The sequence below is a fragment of the Meles meles genome, chromosome 8 (assembly GCF_922984935.1).
Source record: "Meles meles chromosome 8, mMelMel3.1 paternal haplotype, whole genome shotgun sequence".
Taxonomy (NCBI): Eukaryota; Metazoa; Chordata; class Mammalia; order Carnivora; family Mustelidae; genus Meles; species Meles meles.
In genome coordinates, this window is record NC_060073.1 from 13,147,607 (window position 1) to 13,170,471 (window position 22,865).

Here is a 22,865-nt window from a genome sequence, read left to right on the forward strand (position 1 = left end):
TGCCTTAAAGGTGGAGGGAAAAAGGTGTCAAGACAAGAGCTGAGTAAGTGCCTCACACAATTTCACCACAAATAATCCGGATTTTCTTTTCCTCAGGGACAACCACCTTCGGGGCATTCAGACTGTGCCCATTAACACTAGAGTATCTGTGGAAAGACAGCAAGATTTATTCTCTTCTGCATCCTCACTGGAAGAACCTGTCCTTTTCAACAAAGAGATGTATATGGAGAGAAACGTAGCACTTTTTCCTCAGCTAAAAAATCAAACCCCACACTTACAATAATGTTTATAGCTCTTACGATGTATACTGGTAAGTGTAAAGCTCTTGACTCGTCCACTTGTGGATAGCTGGTCCTGGTCACTTCAGACCACATGAAGAGGGGAAATGACTAAGTCAGGATATAATGCAGACAGACAACACGATTATTTTCATGCTTTCCCTACCTCAATTCCTCCAGCTTTCTCTCATACACGTCTGCCTCTAACTTCCACATGGGTCAGCTTAAGACCTAATGCTTTAAGTGACTGTCAGACAACAGGAAAGTAAAAGAAATTCACTCCTACAATTTTTTTTTTTTGTTGTTCTTTTTTGAGGTACCCTGCCTTTCAGGAGTGGTTTAAGTTTCCAGACACACCTCCCTGGCTTTGGCCAATGGGGCCACATACTCTCCAGTCCAGTTACCCTTTGTGGCCAGAAGTGACACGCTCGTCAAAGTCAGCAACTCCAGAAGATTCCCTCTGTACTACCAGGCCCCATATCAAGGACTAGCTTCACCTCTCAGCAACCTAGATATTATCTGTACGACAGTTTGTAAGATAAGAAGTCTTTCCTGCCTACACACCAGCCTATCACTATTATCTCAAATTCAACTATAACCAATTCATTACTTTGAAATCAAGTTTTCTTTACGAATTCTCCCGTACTGTGATTATCATCATGCACACCATGTTACTAGCAATGGTGCCAGTGCCATTAGAGCCAGTTATCCCGGATTCCAGTTTGAGGCTAAAACCTTAAACTAAGTCATTAACTAGACCACGGTCTCAAGTTCCAATTAACTGACCACAGGCATCAGAATAACCTAGATGACTTATCAAGATTTCAGATTCCTGAGTCACTTTTTTTTTTCCAATCAGTTTTTGGAAATGGAACAAAGGCATCTGCATTTTTTAAGGTTCCCAGGTAATTCTTGTGTACTTGTTCAGATCCAGAAGGTGAGGTCTAGTTGGTCTATTAAGTCTATCCGTGAAAATACCAAGATGAATCTCTACTATCTTATACTTCAGATAGAAAGACAAAACTGAGAAATAATGACCTAGAAAGACTGGCTGGTCCTTAGTTCTTCCTGGGGGAGATATTTCCACTTTGTAACAAAGTACTTTTAAGTTCAGCAAGAAAGAACAAGTGGCCAAGTGAGGTCATAGCTTTGAGCAGTCAGAAAGTATGTCTCAGCAGGACCCATTACAGCTGGCTATTTCACAAACATGTGCGGGGGGGGTTTCACTGAGATAGAAGACTGGTGGAGCATCATCTATAACCACTTCCAGAAAACAACTCACGCTGGCTCTCAAGGTTCAAGAACATCATCAGCGTATCTTGACAAAATCCATGGGATTCCTAAAGTTGATGTTAGCAGGAGATAGCAAGGCTTCCAAGCATTCCTAAATCGGTGTCAAGACACTTGAGATATAGGGGGATTTACTGATCATTCTGTTTAACACCGTATTTTAGGTAGGAGCAGAGAAATGTTTTAAAAGGCCACAAATCAGGGTGCCTGGCTGACTCAGTCGGTGGAGCAAGTGGCTTTCACGTGATCTTGGGGTCCTGAGTTTAAGCCCCATGTTGGGTCCAGAGCTTAAATAGAAGACCACAAATCTTAATCACACAGGGTTCACATGGATTGTAAAGAGGACGTGTCCATCTGTTTCATTCTCTCACCCTAATATCCACAACACCTAGCACATAGAAGATGCTCAGTAAATATTTAATGAGATCAAACAAATGGACCAACCCAGGGAGGAGGGAGACCAGTAAGTTCTGTTTATAGCTCAATTATCAGTGGATAATAACTATAACAGAAATAAAGGCTATTCACCAGTCGCCTGTTTTTTCCATAAAGACAGAAAACCATCTCAAGTGAAGCTACCAAACCCCTTTGGAAAGCAAACTCTGATAGCTTTTTGGCTCTGTGATTCACCCTTCTAGTCTAAAACTACAACTGTGAGACACAAGCTTTAAAAGGGACCAGCTACAATGCTTAGATTTCCTGGTCTCACTAGCCCAAGAAAGCTTTTATACCCAAGACCTAGTTCAACAAAAATTGAGACATGACCATCATCAGAAGCTATAGATTTTTAATCTAAAGATTGGGCATACAGCAAGCATTTTACATAAATTCTTGAGTTTAATTATATAATAGGAAATAGGGGCCCCATAAAAATATGTCTCTTTCCATAGGTCTTAATCCGTGGCCTCTGCAGTAAAGACAATCCCTAGCAACCCAGCAAGTGTTTGCTACCCATCCACATATTATTTGGTAGGACACAAGAGCAGCTATAGGTCTGTCCCTTGTCTTCTTACTGAAGGATTACGGATAGCCTGAAAAGCAACGCTGTGGCCCAGTATTCACTTATATACATGAGCCTTTTAATTACACATTTTCTTACTGGGAGGGCAGTTGGAGTTGGTAGCGTCTAACCTTCTAGTCATAAATGTTAAAATGTTCAAAAGGACCATGTATTGCAATGGGCTTTGTTCAACATTCATTTTATCGAATTTGTAAAAGAATTCCGGTGACTAAGAAAGTCATTAATTCCTTATACTTCAGTTTCCCATCTAAGTTAGCAATAAGTTTCCTGTGCTCTACTTAACCACATTTAATTTTTAATAATCTTAAGAGGAAAAATGTCTCACATGTAATTAAAAAGAATGTTGCTTGGTAAGAGTTGGGACTGAACTCACAGTAATTCCATCCTAGTATAACCCCCTTCTGGCTGCTCTGGAGAGAAGAAGGACCCAGATACATATAAGGAAGTAACCAAGATGAAAAGGAGGGAAGAGATACAGCTTGAAGTGAAGAAATGACACAGACCCCCCACATACACACTTTAAAAACTTTATTTATATAAAAAACTCATTTGTTTTTAAAAGCATTAACAAGAGAGAAAGAAAAACAGGAAAGGTATGGAGCAGAAGACATGCCCCTTAGTAGTGTTCGGTGGGAGGTGGGATTTTTGGTTCTCTGGAATTGAATGTTTAGTGTTTTTATAAACAAAAAAAGAAAAAAAAATAGTTAAAGGTCCCCAAAAGCCCATGGCTGTTCTATTACCCACACCCCACCGAGAAAAAGAGCACCAGGAAAAGAGCAGAAGAGGAGAAGAGAAACCAAGAGTGGAGCCACGTCCAGATGGGGGCAATTTCCCCTGTGCAGTATGTTCTTAGGATCAAAGAGGGGAAAAGGCTCCTTTTTGCCAGAAAAGGAGTGGGAAGAAATGGGGGGTGGTGGTAAATAAGGGATTTTAATGTATAGGGGAAGGGAAGGGGGGTGGCGGGTTGTGCACTTTTCTCTAACCCCATAGCCTCAATTTATAAGGGGAGGGGGAGAGAGAAGGATAAAGATTTCCAGTTGCATTGAACAGAGCTTTTAGATTAATGGGAGGAGTAATAGGCAAAAAAGGAGAAGGGTTAAAAACAAAACAAAACAAATAAAAAACAACCAGCATAGCAGCTGATTCCTCTAGCCCAACCCACTAATGAACACTAAACTGAAAGGAGGTGGTACTGGGGTGGGGGGCAGGGGAGGCAGGGAGGGAGGCACAAAGGCGACCTCCCTCCAGCCACTTCAGAGATTACAGTAAATTTTGAGCAACTAAGGAGTAAGAGTCACACCACTCACTCCTCCCATATTTTGAGATTCATCAGAATAGGATTTTTGCAAAATCCCAACCATATACTATTGAGCAAAAGCTGAATGGCTGAAATCAGAGGCTCTATCAATTCCCAACAGAGAATCTGAGGTTCTCTAGGTCAACCTCTCCTTTCTGCTATTTAGGGCCAATAGTGGGTAAGAAAGCAACAAAATATAATTTGCAAAATCATGAAAATGAGACCGCAGAGGCTAAGAAAGGCACATGGAAGGGAAGGAGGAGATGCACCCCAGGCCAAAGGCACAAAGAAGAGGCAAATCCAGGGGCGATCTCCACCTTTTAAGGGTAAAGGGGGTGGGAATATGTACATCAAGTCCTTTTGTCAGCCAACCAATCCAGGGAAGAGGCAGGGAGGGAAGGGCTATCAGGGTAGGAAAAGGAGACATAAGGGCAGGGGGGAAGCCAACTTCAAAGCTTCCTGCCAGTTTCAGACTGATTCATGTACATTCCTACTAACTCCTCTTAGAGGTTCTTCTTCTCCCCAGAAGACATCTTTCTGCTCCTTCTCACCCAAAGAGTCTTCCTTGATACATTCTCCTCTTTCTACAGCCTCTTGCAAATGGCCAGGCCAAGTCAGCAGACATTATCACAGGATGGAAGAGGAAGATTAAGGACAGCCTCAGTAAGGGGCAACGGCAGCAACCCAAGGTTGTCATGAGGCTTGGAGAAGAGATGGAGTCTGTAGGTCCATGACGGTCCCTGCCCTGGAGATGAGGAGAGCAAGGTTTCTTAATCTCAGTTCTAGGAGACCTTCACTTACTCAAGGGCCCTTGCCAGGTGGAATGTGCCAATGTTGCTGGCCTTCTTTGAATCAAAAATAGTCATCGGGGTAAGGGAAGAGCTCACACTTCCCATTCTCCAAAAAGATGAAAGTCCCTTCCCCACCAGGGAAAAAAATCTTGATTAAGAATTATCAGTTTATCAGAGTGCTGGACACTGCATATACTGCATGTAACTTCCAATTCTTCCCATGGCTTCCACTGAGGACTCCCACTTGCTCCCTCCCTCCATACAAGGACAAGAGTCCCAGAGAGACCTGGTAAAAAGAGCTAATCTGCAGCAGTTTCTCGGGATATGCATATAACTGAGTCAGGCTTCTTGGGAGCAACTGGAGGGGATCTGCAGGGGGTAGGAGGGACAATTAAGCTTCACTGGAACAAGTTAGGAGTTGGTGGAAAGGCGGCAGCCACTTAGGGCTAGAAGGGCAGGAGGCAGCCTGGCAGTTGGCACAATAGTCCAGCGAAGAAAGGGAAAAATCATCAGTCCATTTCGCCACCAAAAAATAAAAGTACATATATTATAAGCTCAGATGTAGCGGAGATAGTGATGCTAAATCTTCTGCTGTAGGGAAAAAAAGAGAAAGAGATGTTAATAGGATTGGGAATGAGGAGAACCAAATGACAGTTGAGCAAATCGGGAGAGAGGAAAGTAGCACATAATGGAGAATCCGATCACCAGAGGCATGTCCCAGCCTCATAAGAGGCAACAATCACAGAAGCAGCACCCCCCAAGCTCCAAGTGGCTGAGACTAGGGTCTCTGGCCTGATCAGATCAGCATGATTGGCAAACTGCCGGCACACAGGGGCCTCCTTCCTCAAAATGATTTTGTGGGTGGCTGGAGGACATACCATGGAGGGGTTAGACATTTGGTCCCCCTCATCATCCAAAACCAACACATCCAACTCTTCCTCCAGAGATTCCTGCCCCTCGTCCTGCTGTGAACACATGCAATTTGTTAGTAAGTAAGGAAATAGAAACCTCGTGAGTGTGTGCCAGATCTAAGGAAAAATCCCCGAACTGGTCAACTCAAACAAACAAGAGAATAGTAAGAAGAGGGCAAGATATTCGAGAAAAGGCAGGGACAGGACAAGAGTAATGTATGAGAATACATCGATCAGCATTAGTCACATTTATTGTCTTCCTTTCCCTAACCTGACCGTCGCAGAATGACCCAAGAAATCCCAATGTGAGTCAAAACTCCTACTTTACCTGAAAACCCCTACCAGGAAAGGATACTGTCTTTCACCAGGTACTTTTTTTTTCCTATATCTCAAAACTTGGAGGTTTCAAAACAGAACTAGCCTTAGGAGGACAATAGTATATAAAAGAGAATTTACCATCAGGGGTGTTCCCTTCAACGGCTCCATTTCACCTAGATCCCCGGATCGATCCAGTGTTCTGTTGTGGTCCCCTCTCTCGTTCAGTGTGGAATAGTTGTTATCTAGCGAAAAAAGTACAACAGGATAGTCCCCTCTTGTGTACACTATATATTAAGCAGAGAAGTGTGAATTAGGCACCCCTGTTGGAAAGTAAACTTTGTCAAATGTTCCAGAAAGGCATTAAGGTCTTGTCCTTGACTTAAGGTCCCGTACTTAAACAGAACTTGTAGGACATAAGATAATAAAGCTAAACAGAAGCAAGCTGTCTATAAATGGCACTGGAATTAAGAGGAGAGACAGTAAGGTGTGCTGCCAACAGTCAGGAAGGACCTTAACAAAGGAGACAGGACTTAATTAAGGCTTTGGAGATGAAGAAAATTTAGCAAAACAAAGGGGAAGGGCATCCCAGTAAGAGGTTATTACCTGAACAAAATCAAAAGAGTATAAAGACAAAAAAGCAAATTAGACCGGGGCGGGGGGGGGGGGGTAGGGGCTGAAACAGAGTACATGGAAGGAAAATGGAGAGGGAGCCTGAGGCCAGCTGGTGAAAGGCTTTAACAATTTAAGGACCCACAATTGATATTGTAGTAAGTGGGGGTGGGGGTAGAGAATTATTATTTTTTTTAAACCTTTGCATATGTGGGAATGTAGAAGAAAGTAGATAGATGAAGTTTCACTAAATCTCTTCCTATCCTTACAGATGGAAATGTCCAGCCAATGAATGCTCTCCCAGGATGGTAAATGGTGAAGGTGCTAGAAAAAAATCGCAAGGCCAGACAGTTCTCATCCCCGTGAAATATTACTCCATGTCCTCAGGCAGGAATTAATCACCTACCTAATGACTTTGTGTTTGATCCCATACTGCTCATCTGAATTTCTTCCCGATCAGGTTTCTTATCTATACGGAGTCAGAAAGTTATCCAGGTCAAAAACCAACTCTTCAAATTCTATACTCGTAAAAATTGCTCTCTGGTTCATCCTCCCTCCCTCTCATCAAATTTTTACTGAGCACCCGCTATGTGCCAGAAAGTAGACAAAGCCCTCATGGGCCTCAGAGATCCCTTTCCAAAGGACTCCTAACGTAAAAAACCATTCACTCTAAGCCAGCAATTGTCAAATTATTTGGCCTCCAGACCCCTTTTAGTCTTAAAAATTATTAAGAACCAAAAAGGATTCATTGGTATAAGCCATATGCATTACTATTTTACTGAACTGAGAGATTTTAAATACATATTTCACTTAAAAGTAACAAAAAAAGTTATTCCATGTCAACATAAAACTTTTAATGTTTTAGAAAAGCAGGTTTTTGTTGCTGTTGTTGTTTTTAACATTTTTGCATATCTTTTTCAAGTTTGGCTTAATAGAAGACAGCTGGATTCTCATATCCACTTCAACATTTAATCTACTGTGACATAATTTTAGTTGAAGTATAGGAAGAAAATCCAGCCTCCCACAGATAAAATATTGGAAAAAGGAGAATTTTAACAATCTTTTCAGATAACTGTAGATATTCTTTGATAGTATACTAACACTCAACAAGTACGGTTCCTCTAAGGTTAGCAACATATGGAACCTGAATCCAAATGAATGATCTCCTCATACTTCGTAAAATTAAAATGCACTGGTCTGTCTTGCACTTTGGGTCAATTACCTATGTATGCTTCTGAAACATCATGCATTGGTCACTTGGAAAATACTGGTTCACAGAGTTAGGCAGATCTACACATTAACACATTTCATCATACAACATCAAAAAAACAAGTCACATTCATTACTATTATCACTGATTTCAATAAAAAGTCTTTTAAGTATTGGGGTGTTACCAGGTTCATAATGGCATCATTTTTGGGGCGCCTGGATGGCTCAGTGGTTTAAGCCTCTGCCTTCGGCTCAGGTGATCCCAGGGTCCTGGGATCGAACCCTGCATTGGGCTCTCTGCTCAGCAGTGAGCCTGCTTCCCCCTCTCTCGGCCTGCCTCTCTGCCTACTTGTGATCTCTCTCTCTGTCAAATAAATAAATAAAATCTTTAAAAAAAAAAAAGTTATCACTTTTACTTGAAAATTTGGACAATTATGGTCACTTATTTTTCCTCAAAGTGACAGGCTCACTGCATTCATTTTTGAGAAAAATATCTAGCAAATATCCAAGTCTGAATAGGTGTAGTTGGTCTTTCCTTTTTTCTTCCCCTCAAGGAAAAATGACAGTCCATAAAAAAAGTGGTTCGTACACTTGGAAACTCCAACTATATCAACCATCTTGCTCTGTATGCAGCACAGGATCTTTCAAGATGCATACTCAAAGTTAGAAAAAGTAAAATTAATTTTTACAACTCCATCAAGTATATTCTTAAGTGAAACAAGCTCTTCTTTTTTTTTTTTTTTTAAGTTGTGAGTCCACAGCAATAAAGACTGCGATGACTGATTTGGCCTGGCATCACTGCCAGTGTACACCACCAGGGCTTTGACACAACTGGCACAAAAGTCAACAGACATGGGGATGGATCCTCATACCACATTTCAAGGGCCCTGACTGAGGCAAAAGCCAAGTGTCATCAAGATAATAAGAGTTACAATATACAATTCCATGAAAAAGAAAACATTTCATAAAATAAAATACATAATTCATCTTTTAGGAAAAAATGTATTTGCTCACATGGCAAAAAATAAAACCACAAAGAGCAGCAGTTATCTCTGGGTAATAGAAGTTAAGTGGTTTTGTTGTTGTTATTTTTCTGGCTGTCTGTATTTTCTAAGTTTTCAACAGCCCATAATGTTATCTGGTATTACATGGGAATTTAAAAAGCAAGAAATAATCATTAGGCAATATATACATATATCAAATCATTGTGTTGTACACCTTGCATTTGTACAATGACAGATGTCTATTCTCTCCCAAAGAGAGAATATGGTGCAACTAGGGCTCACTGCCCTGTCACTGTAAGCCTGCAAGCAAGGACAGGATCCCACCCGGGCTCCTGCCTCGGACAATCCCCAGGTGAAGTATTATTACCTTCATTCAGTAATAAATATAAATTCTATTCCTTAGGCAGTCTGCTCACTAAAGAACGGCAGTGGTGGGATAAAAGCAGAGGGGTATGCCCCCTGGATACTGTACCTGTTTTCTGGTTCCGGTCAATGAGAGGGAGAGTGCTGTCATCATATGAATGACTGCTCTGGCTTCGAGAAGCATTGTTTAGATTCACCTGGAGGCAAACATAAAATGCAACAACGTCAGAGAACACTGAATTCACCCACGTCTTATTCCCCAGTGGGCACACACCATTAGTTCCCTATTCTCAAATACAACTCTTACCGAAAGAGGACTCATACAGGTTAAAGAAACACCTATACAGTGAAACAATCTAGGATGTTACAGCTTCTATTTATGTTCCTAATGGTATTCAGGAGACAACAGAGGGACCAAACACTCATACTATCAGAAGGTGACACAGTCTCTGGCAAATTCCTTCAAAGAGCTATGGCAGAATTGGGGAAAACTCAAAAAGGCCACCTTCCTTCGTCACGACCAGCACTGACAGCATGCTGTGATGTAGAGGAAAACCGCAGCTGTTTGGGCAGCAAATGAAGCATAGGCACCGCTCTTTTGGGAAGGAGGGGTAAGCCAAATGATTTCCTCACTAACAGAGACTTGGGATAAAGTAGGACTTTTCATGACAGTGAAGCAGAAGAAACCAAAGACAGAGTGGTACATGAGACCCAGGACAAAAAAGTACACGCCTAAGGCCCCAGAGCTGCTCTACCTGGAAGTCTGATTTCTTCCATCCTTCTTTTTCCAGTGGCTTCCGTAGTTCCTTATAGCCCCAGATTGTCTGTAATACAAGTGCTGCTGCTCGGACTTCTTTTTCTGAACGGTTCCTTTTGAGAAAAGTTAACACCAGATGGAATTTGGATGTTAAGACAAGGGAAGAAGCTGAGAACCTGTATTCTCTAATACAATGTCACATTAGAAATGCCAAAATGGGCAGGAGCAAGTATTCACCAAGCTCTGTATTCTGTCCCCAACACACACACAAAAAAAAACATTTCATGGAAAAGCAGGTTATCAATTGATAGCTCAACATCATGACAAAAAACAGAGCAATATCTCTTCATCCTTTACATTTAAAAAGGGGAAAATAACCTTAGAAAGCAAAAGGGGAGCGATCCTTCCTAGCAGCTCCCCCCTCACACTCAAACTCTTCCAGTTGTCATTTTACACATTAAACTCACCCTGATTTGTTGATCAACACCAGCTTCTCAATGCCTTGTGTCTCTCGAAGCTTTTTGGCAGCCTCCAAGTTCTCAGCAATAACCTCATTGATGGTGTTCAAGAGAGAGACCACGGTGTCCTCAGAGAAATTCTGGGAAGAGCTCTGCTGCCCTCCTGGCAGATTCTTGACCAAGTTGGGAATAGCATGTTTACCTATAGCATTAAGACGAAGCAAATGTATGCAGGGAGAACAAACCAAGTTCAGCTGTAAGGAGCCCAAGACTACACTTAACTACACTGATCATTGAAAATGTGGTACTGTCCCCAGGAATCAACTTCATTCTGGTTTAGTATTATCATACCAGAGGAGCAATGGACCTGGAATAGCCGTGAATCCATGGTCTTTCTTATTCATTTATTCTCTCCTCTAGTCACACCGAAACAACATGAATACTTTATATCAAATATGCTAGTTTTTTCAGGTAGTCTAATGAAAATAGCATACATATTTAAATTTTAATAGTTCAATAAAATAGTCTTTATGAATTTAACAAAAAACTGGGCTCTGCCACAGCCCACCTGTATTAACTCTGGACAAATTATGTTAAGTTCTTTCCTGGGCCTTTTTCCTTACTCTATAAAAAACTGGACCTCTGGGGCACCTGGGTGGCTAAGTGGGTTAAAGCCTCTGCTTTCAGCTCGGGTCATGATCCCAGGGTTCTGGGATCGAGCCCCACATCGGATTCTCTGCTCAGTGGGGAGCCTTTCTCCTCTCTCTCTCTCTCTCTCTCTCTGCCTGCCTCTCTGCCTACTTGTGATCTCTGTCAAGTAAATAAATCTTTAAAAAAATAAACTGGACCTCTGTAAAGAGGTCATGATCAATGAGAATGTGTGGAATTATTAACAATGCCTACCAACAAAGGACATGCTTATTAAATAAAGCGGTTTCTGTTCTGTTTTTGAAGAGTCATCACTTCTTATCATACTAAGAATAATTAAACTAGAACGCTTGGAGTTGCAAACTACAGAGGGCTACCAGGATCCCTCCTCTGTCTTTTCAGTAATAAACTAAACAGCATCAGCTAGATGAAAAGCTCTGTACTAGAAGCTAAACAAATGGTTCACATCCAACTCTTTACCAATGAGCTCTTTGTTGCGGGCATCCACAGCCAGATTTCTCAGTGCTCCAGACGCAGCTTTCACTACACGCTCATGTTCATTGGTCAGGAGGTCGGCGATGGCAGAAAGAGCCTTCTCTTGACGCAGAGCAGAGCGAATGTATCGACCATACTAGAAATTAACACATGGAAAGAGGTGGAACAGATTACAAATGGCGGCAAACTAGTTAGCTGAGTTCTTCCACCTCTAAATCCATTTTCTAAAAGGTACTCACCGTCCAGCGCCCAGCACATAAGTTCTGGATAGCTCCAGCTGAGGCTTCTAGGATGGCAGGAGTCTTGCTCTCCTTGAGGAGTGAGATATATATCCGAACCACCTCTGGTTGAAATAAAAGTTCATAGCCTGCACAATAAAGGACAGAAAAACAGAGAAAGCTAGTCAGTACCTACGTGCCAGGCTCTGGCTGGTTGAAGTCCAGCTTCAATACTCTGGATTGACGGATTTATGCTCCTGTACCATTAGGCTCCCTATACTCTCCCACCCACCCAACAGGCAACTCAGAGTCTTGAGTCCATGCCTTCTTAAGAATAATTCATCCATGGTAGTAGAAGAACAGACATCAACTCATCATATGCAACTCCTCTCTCTCCTCTCTCACAGTTTACTTTGGCATTGACATTCGGGGGATTCATTTGCCCATTGACAGCACTCAGGATTACATATTCCTCATCTCAAATGAACTGTTTCTAACTTAACTGAGTCATTCTGCCCCCTCCCTTTACTATGATTAAGTAAAAGGGCCTATCCTAGATTTAACAACATGTAAAGTTTTTATATCTGTGAAGAGCTATGAATTTTAAGCCCACTACACTGATAAATATAAACACCCAAACTGTGAGAAAGAGGCTTCTTAAAACAGGTAATGACTAAGAACTATAGTGGATACCTAGGGCACCTACATTTCTGGCCTGGACTGCCATCAGGACCTTACCCACGCCCCAATAAACTGAAAAGTTGCCAAAACAAGTCCTTCATAAGTTACTGCTACAATACCAGTTTCCCAATGCTTCACCATCACTCCATATCCAGAGCTGGAGGAAAGAGAACAGTGATAATACTGCACAGTCTACAGTTAGGCTACCCAATACTCATCTGTGGACTATGTGTATGAGACTCCTGGAGACTAAAAATAAAAAGATTAACTCACCTCGAGCTGGACTAGTTCTTTTAGGGAAATCCACTGTATCGTTTGCTGGATCCTCTGTGGGTTTTTTCCCTTTGGAAATTAAAAAAGGACAGAGGGGTAAAGTTTGAGAAAGGAAAGAGTACACTTAGTGCACTTTTTACTCTTCAGTCAAAATCTTTTTGGATCAGAGATGCACTGGCGCGGGGTTGGGGGTGGGGAGAGGAAGACACCAAAAAGAAGAAAACAGAAAACCAAGCTCCCCTCCCCCATCCCAGCAAGGGGCTGCGCAGAAACAAGGACAGAAAACAGGCAGCAGACAAGTAAGATGAGGATAAGCACCGTTGTCGCTGTGGTCCTGAGTTCTGGTAACTGGGACTGCTGCCCAGGAATAGCATGCCATGAGCCATTGGCTCTAAAGAGCTGAACTTGTTTCAGAGGTCTTCCTCAAACGAATTTTCCTACATGCATCCATAGGGAAGGGTTAGGAAATACTAGAGAAGCTAAAACCAAAGCATGCAAATTAGAAGTAGGGAAGCGCCTTAAAAGATTCCACTCACCTCTGGAGAACCACTCATCTTCCAATGCGTCACCCAAGGTGGAAAGCAGAAAGAAAGGAAGGAAGAAAAATGCAGGAGAGTGATGTCAACAGGATCATGGGCAAATAAGCAGGGAGAAAAAGAAAAACACAGAAAACACAGAGGAGGAATGGGGGAGAAGGCCCCAGATTAGTTGAGTTCTTGTCCTTTGCTGCCCCCAAACTGTTATCAGTACCACCACCACCACCATCATCACCACCATGAATGAAGCACATGACACAGGGAAGCAGCTGCAGAGCAAGGAGACATCCTTGACTAGGCAGACTCACATACCACTCAGCAAGTATTTTGTACCTAAAGCTAAAAGTGTTCCTTCCCCTTCCTGTCCTACATTAAAGAGTAAGGAACAACAAACCAAGACTCACCTTTGCCCTTCTTGGCCCCAAAGCAACTGGCAGCATGTGGCCCAGTATTGTTGGCAACATTGGGAGGTGCCTCTTGGTAACGCTCTGCCTGTGGGATCTCCCGGTGAACTTGATACGACAAATTCCGAAGAAGGCAAACGCAGTTTTCCACAAGCTTGGGAACACAAGATAGAGGGCTTAGTGAACCAGGAGAAGTCTATCGTGATTTCCCAGCAAGAAAAGGTTTCCATGATTCAAGTATTAAAATACTGATCCCCAAAAAGCACAGCCCCATCCATTATCATTCACAAAGACTCTTATGTGCACCAAGCTTCTCAAAATCCTTGCAGCCTCAGGCTAATGAAGGTTTCTGCCACCATTTGGTGTGTGACACAAAACTGAGGATCACCCTGACTTTTTCCTACTTAGGAAAATATATAACCTTGGAAATACAGCTACAAAGCCTTAAAATATGATATAAGTAGAAGAAATTCTAAAGAAAACTGTTTTCTTCTAAGGTGAACATCTACTTTAGGGAGCAGGATGGTACAGATACCTAATGTCCCAAAAAGCCTGAGATGATGAGGTCTGCATGACAGGTACCTTCATGGCTGCTGTGCCTGGAATTCACTCAGCCATTAACTTACCTTGCTATCTGAGTCCTTCTGCCCAATCTCAGCCTGAACAATGAAAATGAGGGCATCCACTAAACCATCACATTCACGAAGTTTCCGGCGAGCTTCACTCCTCTCTGAGCTGACGTTCCTGAGGGGGAAGGGAGAGGCTTCAAGAAGACTCCGATCTACAAACCCTCCCTTAGTATCTTCAACATCTACAAGCCTCCTCCGTACTTTTTCTTTTTACTGTAACAGTTAGCGAGTACTCGTTACTGCAGTTGAGAGAAAGCTGAGTAAGACAACTCTTCTTCCAGGACATTTATAACAAGGCCAGGGAGTGGGCAGGGGGGGAATGAAACACAACTAGGGAGGGTCTAAATAAGGTAAACCAGCAACAATACTTTAAGATCAGACAGATACTTCTTGCACAGGAAGTACAAATGAAGAAAGGGGCAGAGCACGCATAGGTATACTCCAAAGAGAGAAAGACTATATTGCAGCATTTATAGGATTTAAGAAGAAATCAGAAAAACTTGCATGAAATATAGCCACTTTTGAGTTTAGCCTCAAAAGATAAATAAGGAGGGGCGCCTGCGTGGCTCATGTGGTAGAGCATGCAACTCCAGATCTCAAGGTCTTAAGTTTGGGTGTAGAGATTACTTAAAATCCTTTAAAAAAAAAAAAAAAAAAAGGTAAAGAGACAAGGGCACTGTAGTCTGAAGGAAGAATACCTCTCCCCTACACCACCACCCTTCTAGTACTGTGTTCCTCCTACTGCATTTGTCACAGCTTTACTTGAAATACAAGTCACTGAGGACACACTCAGGCTCAAGACTAGACAACTGCCTTACGTGTGGTAGATACTGAACAAATGCTCACTGAATTAAATGAACAAAGTCAAAGAGGCACAAAAGTGAGGATGCGCAGGGGAACAAGTAAACCAACATAGCAAATGTATGGGCACACAAGCGAGTAGTGACAAAGGTAAGATAGGCTAGAGACACAGTATACAATATGGATGGGAATGGAAGCTGAATGACAGGCCAAAGAATTAAAAAAGAATTTCTTTTTTAAACTTAAGTCAGTCAAAAATTCAATCTTCATATTCTTGAAGCCCTTGTGTTACCTAAGACAGCCAGCTGTGTTGGTGAGTACCGACTCCCACTCAATATGGCGCGGCTTACAATCTTCATTAGGTTCCCGCTCCCAACCAGAATGTGGGATGATCACTTCATCTGTCAATGCATGCAGTGCGTGGTCCACAATCTCCATTTTGATTGAGTCATGGGATGAGAGATTCCACAGGGTTCCTGGCAGAGACAACCCATCAGATACCTCTCCAACACCCAAGACAGTATGTTTGAAGAATGCCAAAGAGAATCCCTTATTCCATCATTTCTCAGTCTTCCCCAATGACCAAATACCTTGTAATGGTACTCAAGCTTTTGTTTGTGACCCATGATAAGAAATATACATTATGGCTCAACATATATATACATATGTGTACATCATGAAACAAAAGTTTCATAAAACAATACTTACTATTTATAAGCAATGTTCTCTGGGTTATCTACACCAGAGTTTCTCAACCTCATTAACACTGACCTCTTGGGCCAAATATTTCTTTGCTGTGGCAAGCTTGACCTATCCATTATTAGATTTTGAGCAGTATCTATGCCATTTACTCCTTAAATGCTGGTAGCACTCCCTCCTGCCCAAGCCAAGTTATGACAACTGAAACTGTTCCCAGACATTGCAAATGTCCCCTAGAGGGCAAGACCAGTCCTGAGAACTAATAATCTATCCCACTTCTTGTTCTTTCTTCCTCTTGAAATACTGACTGAGATCCACAAAACTGTGTTCAATACACACTAATGGATCACAACCCACAATATGAAAAACCACTCTTCAAAGCAAGGATCACAAGCTCAAATATCTACAGATGTCAGGCAGGTGAGTCAAGACAAGCAGATATTTAAAAGAAATTACAAGAGAGTGGAAAAACAGCAAAAGACACTCAGCTTCAGTGCTGGGGAGACAACTTGCTATATGGCAGTAGTTGGCAAACAGGTTCAGGATTACTACAAATGGGAGAACATGCCTCCCCATCAGCTCAGACTAACTACTGTCAGGTAGCAAAACAGATCCATTGTTGCCAGTTCCCACACATTTTTAATAGAAGCCAAACAAGCTGCAATTTTAAATGAAATCTTCTGAGTTTTAAATATCAGCAACCAATTCTTTGAAATTCTGAACACTTTTCATGATCCAAATAAATCAGAGAGATAGATCTGCTCCCAAAGACCACCAGTTCACAACCTTAAGTCAAAAGTAAAAGGGCTGAAAGTCCTTCTAGCTCTCAACACCTCTACGGGTCACAGTAACCCCAACCCCAGCAGCTGCCCTTGTGCCCGTAACTCACCGGTGATGACTTCAGTGAGATCCATATCCCGAGCCTTTCGGAGCAATCGCACAAGAGCAGGAACACCATCACAGTTTTTTATGGCGATCTTGTTATCCTGGTCGCGCCCAAAAGAGATATTCTTGAGAGCTCCACAGGCTCCAAGGTGCACTTCCTTTTTGGGGTGGTCTAACAATCCCACCAGTACTGGGATCCCCTTGAGCTTCCGAACGTCGGTCTTCACCTTGTCATTGCGATAGCACAAGTGCTGCAGGTATGCAGCTGCATTAGACTTGACAGCATCCAAGCGGAACCCTAACATGGCGATCACCTCCGGCAGCTCCGGCTGTCTCCAGTTGTGAGGCGGGGGCCCCCCCTTACGCAGGCTATCCAAGCTTGCTAAACTTCCCCGTTCATGCTGGGCCAGAGGAGCCCAATAGTACTGGTCCGATGGCACCTCCTCACCAATCATGTCTTCATAGCTCCTGCAGTGTTGGAAGAACCAAAAGCAAAACAATACATCAAGCTGTCGAGTCTGGTTTCGTGGAGAGCTCCCATGACCCCTCACCTCCAAGGCAGGAGGCAGAAGTAACTTCAGCTCTAGCATACTAGATCTTACCTCTCCTTTGCGTAAATGATATACTGATCAATTTTTCGTAAGGAGATAAGGGAATAATTTTAAAGGCATCTGCAGTTAGATTAAAACTACCTTTTTTCCTGTCAAGTTTACTAGCTCGGAGGAGAGTAACAAGCATTAAGAGACATTAATCACAAAAACAGAGCCAAATCCTGACTGCTTAGCACTAAAATGATACCTGACAGCTAAGCTCTCTGGATAGTGACTCAAATAAACCTTCAGAAGACAGAGTTAAACCAAAGAAGTTAGCAAACAATGTCTGAGAACAACTCTTACAAGCCTTTGGCTAAACAGGAAATGAGGCATTTACACACAGGAAACAGCTGCTGGGATTAGACCCTTAAACACATTTCTTATTTAAGCCTCTCCTTATCTTATTTTGGAAATTACAAAAGAGGAGGTTATAAGAGTAAAAAGAGTACAGGCCTTCGTGCTACACCAAAGGGGGACTCAGCTTTAGTAGAAGCCTGAACATTAATTTTCACAGTTCATCCCAACGTCATCTCTGCTATTCAACAAACGTGTTCCAGATAATGATTGCCAGCCTCCAATTTCTAAAGATGGCAATACCTTGGATTCTGTCAAAACAGAGGCTACTGAACACCACAGCATTTGGGATAACCAATGACTAAGAAAAAGAACAAAATGAGCAAGGGAAGGCTTAGAGAAAAATCTCACTGGAGAGAATTCTTCCTATTTCAGTACTACCAGCAACCACTAGAGGGTGAATCTGTCACACTATTATTTATTCATAACCACCAGGAAGGAAGAGACCCATTATCTGCGAGCTCATCTCACCCTCTGGCTCCCGTAGGAGAGGAGAATCTATTGTGTGGAACTCTCCAAATATGCCTGTTGTTTGTTCCACAAAACCCCTCCCACTGTCACCAAACCCAGAAAGTTAGCTGTAGCAGAGGCCCTGCCTCAGAGCTGTCAACATCAACCACTCAACAGCAACTCAGATGGACAAAGCATTAGTAAAAATCCCTATTTTCAAATATCATTGCAACAAAGCGAACAGGTTATATAGCTAAGCTTTAAAAGGAGGCTACTGAACAGTAATGTTAAGGAAGATTCCATTTTAGTAGGGGAAAAATAAGGTCAGAGTATGTCGAGTATGTCCACCTGCACAGGAAAATGAGAAATCAAAGCAAATGCACCAAAATGTTAACCACAGTTCTTTCTCTATGACCGGAGTGCCTTTCTACATTTTTCTAGTTTTGTAGTGAGCACATCTTACTTTCATTATTGTTTTAGTATAAGCAATTACAAAAACAATCGCCATAACCAAGATTTTGGTCACTCAGTTGTATTTCCTTCTTTTATAAGCAGGGGATCATGACATTCTTTCCTTTGTTTTACAAATAACAAAGCTGTGCCCAGAAAGATTAAATGACTTGCTTGAGGCTATGTAGCTAGTGGCAAAGGCACAACTAGAACCAGAAGTCTTCTGGTTCAGTGCTTTATCCACTAATTATTCTGCCTTACTGTTTCCGTTTGACCTTGTATTACTCTCCAAGGCCTGGAACAGGAAGCAGCTAATGTTCCTGCTAGTCAAGCAGGTTTCCAAGTCCAGTGCCACCCTGGAATGGACCCAAGAACCAGGCCCAAAAATGCTCTCTTTTTATGTCAATTGCCGCAGTAGAGAATGACCTGGCCACCCACACCCACCTAGGTCCAATCACTCTACTAATGAGGAAGTCAGAAAAGCAGACTTGTTTCAAGCAGACAGGCCAACGCCCTGGGCAGACTCCTTTGGTGATAGCTGTTATCTACCACTGCTTCAAGTTGCACCAGCTGAAGTCTGGTGCCCACCCCACTGCCCCCTACCCCAATAAAAGGTGAGTCACATGGGAGTTGGACTAGCTGTCCAAATGATACAATACCTAAAAGGTGAATGACTCAGGCTGAGATAATAGAGCCTCTAACCTGGCCCAGCCCAGTTCACGACTAACCAAGCTACCTAATATGAGGAAAACCAGCACCAAGGCATTTGCTTTTAGAAGGTTATGACTCCATACAGAAATTCAACAACAGCTGCTAGGTTATCCTTACTACCAAGACATCCATAAATCTTCTCCTTTATTTCTTATTATTTTTCCTTGCCTGGAAAACACTATGTCTCTGATTTATCATAAAGCAGGGTTGGCAGCCCATGGGCCAAACCTGTTCTTGTACAGTCCCAGAGCTAAAAAGGGGTTTTTGTATTTTTAAAAGGTTGTAAAAGGAGAACAACAACATTAAAATATATATAGATATATATACATATATATCTATATATATCTCCTACAAAACCTATTAAAATAGTTCTACCTGGTCCTTTACAGAAAAGGTTTGCCAACCCCCATTCCAAAGCATTCTTTCAAGGCAAACCTTCTACCAGCCCAAACATCAATCACTCCCTTTTTCATATCACCAAAGAATCCCCAGGGATGAGTAGCGAAGTCAGAATAGGCAGCTGCTAAGTAACCTTTCAGAATGTCACTTATATACCACCCTCAAAGGATGCCACCCCCATTTCACTTTATAATCAAAGGTAAAAACCGAAACACAAAGTGTCAGGGCTTTGGTGAGATCAAGGTTTGTTTTTAACTTGAGACTAAAATCACCACAGGGAGGGTTCTCACATACACCCTTAACTGTCTACTCTGGCCCTGAAAGCCAAAAACCCTCAATTCTCTCTTATTACCAAACCAAATGCTAAAGAAATTCATAGGAGCAAGGCAGTATCCCACAGCCCCAAAGCACCAAGTTCCCTTGTGCAGCTGCCTATCACCAAAAAGCCAGATCTTGAGCAGAAATAGCGGCAACTCTTGGCATGGAACCAAAAGCCACTCTTCAGGATGTAGACCAATAACCACAAGTCATTATCTATAAATAATTAGAATATAGGATTTTTCATCATGAAAAACACAAAAAAGCAAGTCAGTATCCGGTAAAGTCACAAAAGGTAAGACAGTGTCTCGGATTCAAAAAAGCACTTAGAAGGAGAAGGAATAGCTACCCCTTATCTCTGTCTTGGTTTAAGACCCTTGCCTTCCCCTTTTCTTCCCTACCTGAGTCGTCGGCGAGGGTCAGAGGGCGTCCCAGTCCGACGGGCAGTGCCATAATCGGACATCATGCCGTAATCCAGATCATCATAGCCCATGCTACGCTGGTCATCTTCTAGCCCGTAAGGCTCTGGGTGAAAACGATGCAGATCCACACTGCTCCCACCTACCCGAACCTGGGGCTGGGGCCCATACACATCCTGTCTACTAGGTGCCCGATAACCTTCCATGCTGGGCCTGTACCGCTCCTCAATGCGGGTCACCCGGGACAGACTGCCATAGTTGTCACTGCTACTTGGATAACCATCTTCATAGTGGCGGCTATATCCATCGGGAGGGTAGTGGAAGTTCCTGGGAAGGGTAGCAGTGCCTGCTTGCCCAACGTAAGGACCAGGTCCTCCATTGCCATTCTTGCGGAAGTCACGCCCCAGAGTCTGGATATAGTTGTTAGAAACTGATGAGGCATCCATAGGCAGCCCATCTGGTCCCACAGGGACTGGCTGTACTGTCCGTGTTGTCACAGTCTTCACAACTTTCTTGACCTTCACATAAGGAAAGAGAAAAGCGTGAATAATATAAGCCTCAATTCTAGACCTCTCTTTTATTTGACAGAGGGAGACACAGTGAGAGCGATAATACAAGCAAGGGGAGTGGGAGAGGGAGAAGCAGGCTTCCTGCTGAGCAGGGAGCCAGATATGGGGCTCAATCCCAGGACACTGAGATTATGACCTGAGCTGAAGGCAGAGGCTTAACCCACTGAGCCACCCAGGCACCCCCCCCTTTTTTTAAAGATTTTATTTATTTATTTCACAGAGATCACAAGCAGGCAGAGAGGCAGGCAGAGGGGGGTGGGGAAGCAGGCTCCCTGCTGAGCAAAGAGCCTAATGCGGGGCTCCATCCCAGGACCCTGGGATCATGACCTGAGCCAAAGGCAGAGGCTTCAACCCACTGAGCCACCCAAACACCCCAATTCTAGACCTCTCTAAGAAATTAAACAAACCCCTACCGCTACCAAGAAATGCCTTACATTTTACCATCTACCTCTCACTCTCTACCTTACAGGAAGTGCCCAAGCAGGAAATCTGTGCTGGCAGTTAACTATGCCTGTAAGACCTATTGTAGACCTTGCAGACTTCTCTCTTCCCCATTCCATTCAATTTTCCCCTATCTTCTATCTTCCCTGTCTAGCCAGAGATCTCGTTCTTTTATAATGTGTTTTTTTTGTTTGTTTGTTTGTTTTATTTGACAGAAAGAAATCACAACTAGGCAGAGGCAGGCAGAGAGAGAGGAGGAAGCAGGCTCCCCGTGAAGCAGAGAGCCCAATGCGGGGTTCAATCCCAGGACCCTGAGATCATGACCTGAGCCAAAGGCAGAGGCTTTAACCCACTGAGCCACCCAGGCGCCACAGAGAGAGATCACGTTCTTTATGCATTCACTACAGACTGATACTTTCCATCTACCCTAAGTGCTTAATCTTCCCCCACCCCCAAGAAAAACCAAAGGAAGACCTCCTCTATCATCCCAGACCTTATACAAGTCTTAGCTTACCGTGGTCTCCGTGCGCCTAGTAGTTCCATCATCAGAGGTCTCCACAGAGACAACAGACATGGCTCCTTCAGGGTCCTCCTCCGTGTAGGTCCCCACAATCTGCCCTGGCTCCTGCATTCTGGGAATGGTGCTATACACAAGGTGACTGTGATCCTGTATGGAAAGGTGGAAACGGAAGGAATGACTATTAAGCCAATAACTATTAAGGAATGACTATTAAGACTATTAAGCCATATATATCAATAGTCCAACCCAATGAGAAGTAGTCTCCCTAAAGAGACTCCTCATGCATCTTCCATGGGCCCCAGGATTTTTAGTGGAGTAGGTGTCCCCCCTTTTTTTTTTAATTTTTTTTTTTTTTAGATTTTATTTATTTATTTGACAGAGAGAGATCACAAGTAGGCAGAGAGGCAGGCAGAGAGAGAGAGAGGAGGAAGCAGGCTCCCCGCTGAGCAGAGAGCCCGATGTGGGGCTCGATCCCAGGACCCTGAGATCATGACCTGAGCCGAAGGCAGCGGCTTAACCCACTGAGCCACCCAGGTGCCCCCCACCTTTTGAACTTATACAAAAGAGCAGAAGATATAAGTCCCCAGTTCTAGTCATTTAACAAATATAAACTGAGTTAACTATAGCCACATCAACACCCAAGTGAAAGAGACAGCAGATTTAACTTCCCAGTTCTGGTCATCGAAGTGTCTATGAACTGTGTTAACTGTGGCTACATCTGCATCTGGGTGATCCTTCAAGAAAGAAGTTCACCAGTAAAGAATTTTTAAGATGAACCAGAAAATCCCCCCAAAAAACCCTCTTCTGACTAACTCTGTTAGTCTTTAGAAACTGCCTAAGGCTCAAGACCAGTGAGATTCAGGTAAGAACAGAAGCATGCCCATTCCAGAAAAGGGATGCAGTAACTGAAGGATCCAATACAGGAGCAGTGGCCATTAAAACTCATTCCAAAATACAACTACACATAGACACTTATGCTCCACTACTTTATTTTCCTAAATGAAAGAAGTAAATTAATGGGTGGGTTCTTACAATGTATCAGGCACTTTGCAAGACACCGATAGGC

General features: G+C 42.9%; 1 protein-coding gene across 14 annotated transcripts in view; it reads right to left on the minus strand.

The window, feature by feature from the left end:
• Nucleotides 1-3,100: 3,100 nt before the first annotated feature.
• The window catches only part of CTNND1 (catenin delta 1), a 47,932-nt gene continuing 28,167 nt past the window's right edge, over nt 3,101-22,865 (minus strand). For 5 of the 14 annotated variants that reach the window (XM_046016369.1, XM_046016370.1, XM_046016368.1 and 2 more), the window contains 17 exons: nt 21,794-21,946; nt 20,252-20,787; nt 16,580-17,043; nt 15,284-15,467; nt 14,188-14,305; nt 13,562-13,715; nt 13,158-13,175; nt 12,622-12,690; nt 11,689-11,816; nt 11,435-11,585; nt 10,316-10,508; nt 9,847-9,961; nt 9,201-9,288; nt 6,922-6,984; nt 6,045-6,148; nt 5,556-5,642; nt 3,101-5,268 (listed from right to left, as the gene is read on the minus strand). In XM_046016369.1, coding sequence (XP_045872325.1) covers nt 5,257-5,268; nt 5,556-5,642; nt 6,045-6,148; nt 6,922-6,984; nt 9,201-9,288; nt 9,847-9,961; nt 10,316-10,508; nt 11,435-11,585; nt 11,689-11,816; nt 12,622-12,690; nt 13,158-13,175; nt 13,562-13,715; nt 14,188-14,305; nt 15,284-15,467; nt 16,580-17,043; nt 20,252-20,787; nt 21,794-21,946 — 2,637 coding nt within the window. In that variant the 3' untranslated portion in view covers nt 3,101-5,256. The remainder of the gene's footprint in view (nt 5,269-5,555; nt 5,643-6,044; nt 6,149-6,921; nt 6,985-9,200; nt 9,289-9,846; nt 9,962-10,315; nt 10,509-11,434; nt 11,586-11,688; nt 11,817-12,621; nt 12,691-13,157; nt 13,176-13,561; nt 13,716-14,187; nt 14,306-15,283; nt 15,468-16,579; nt 17,044-20,251; nt 20,788-21,793; nt 21,947-22,865) is intronic. The other 9 variants (XM_046016374.1, XM_046016371.1, XM_046016372.1 and 6 more) reach the window with 9 other exon arrangements.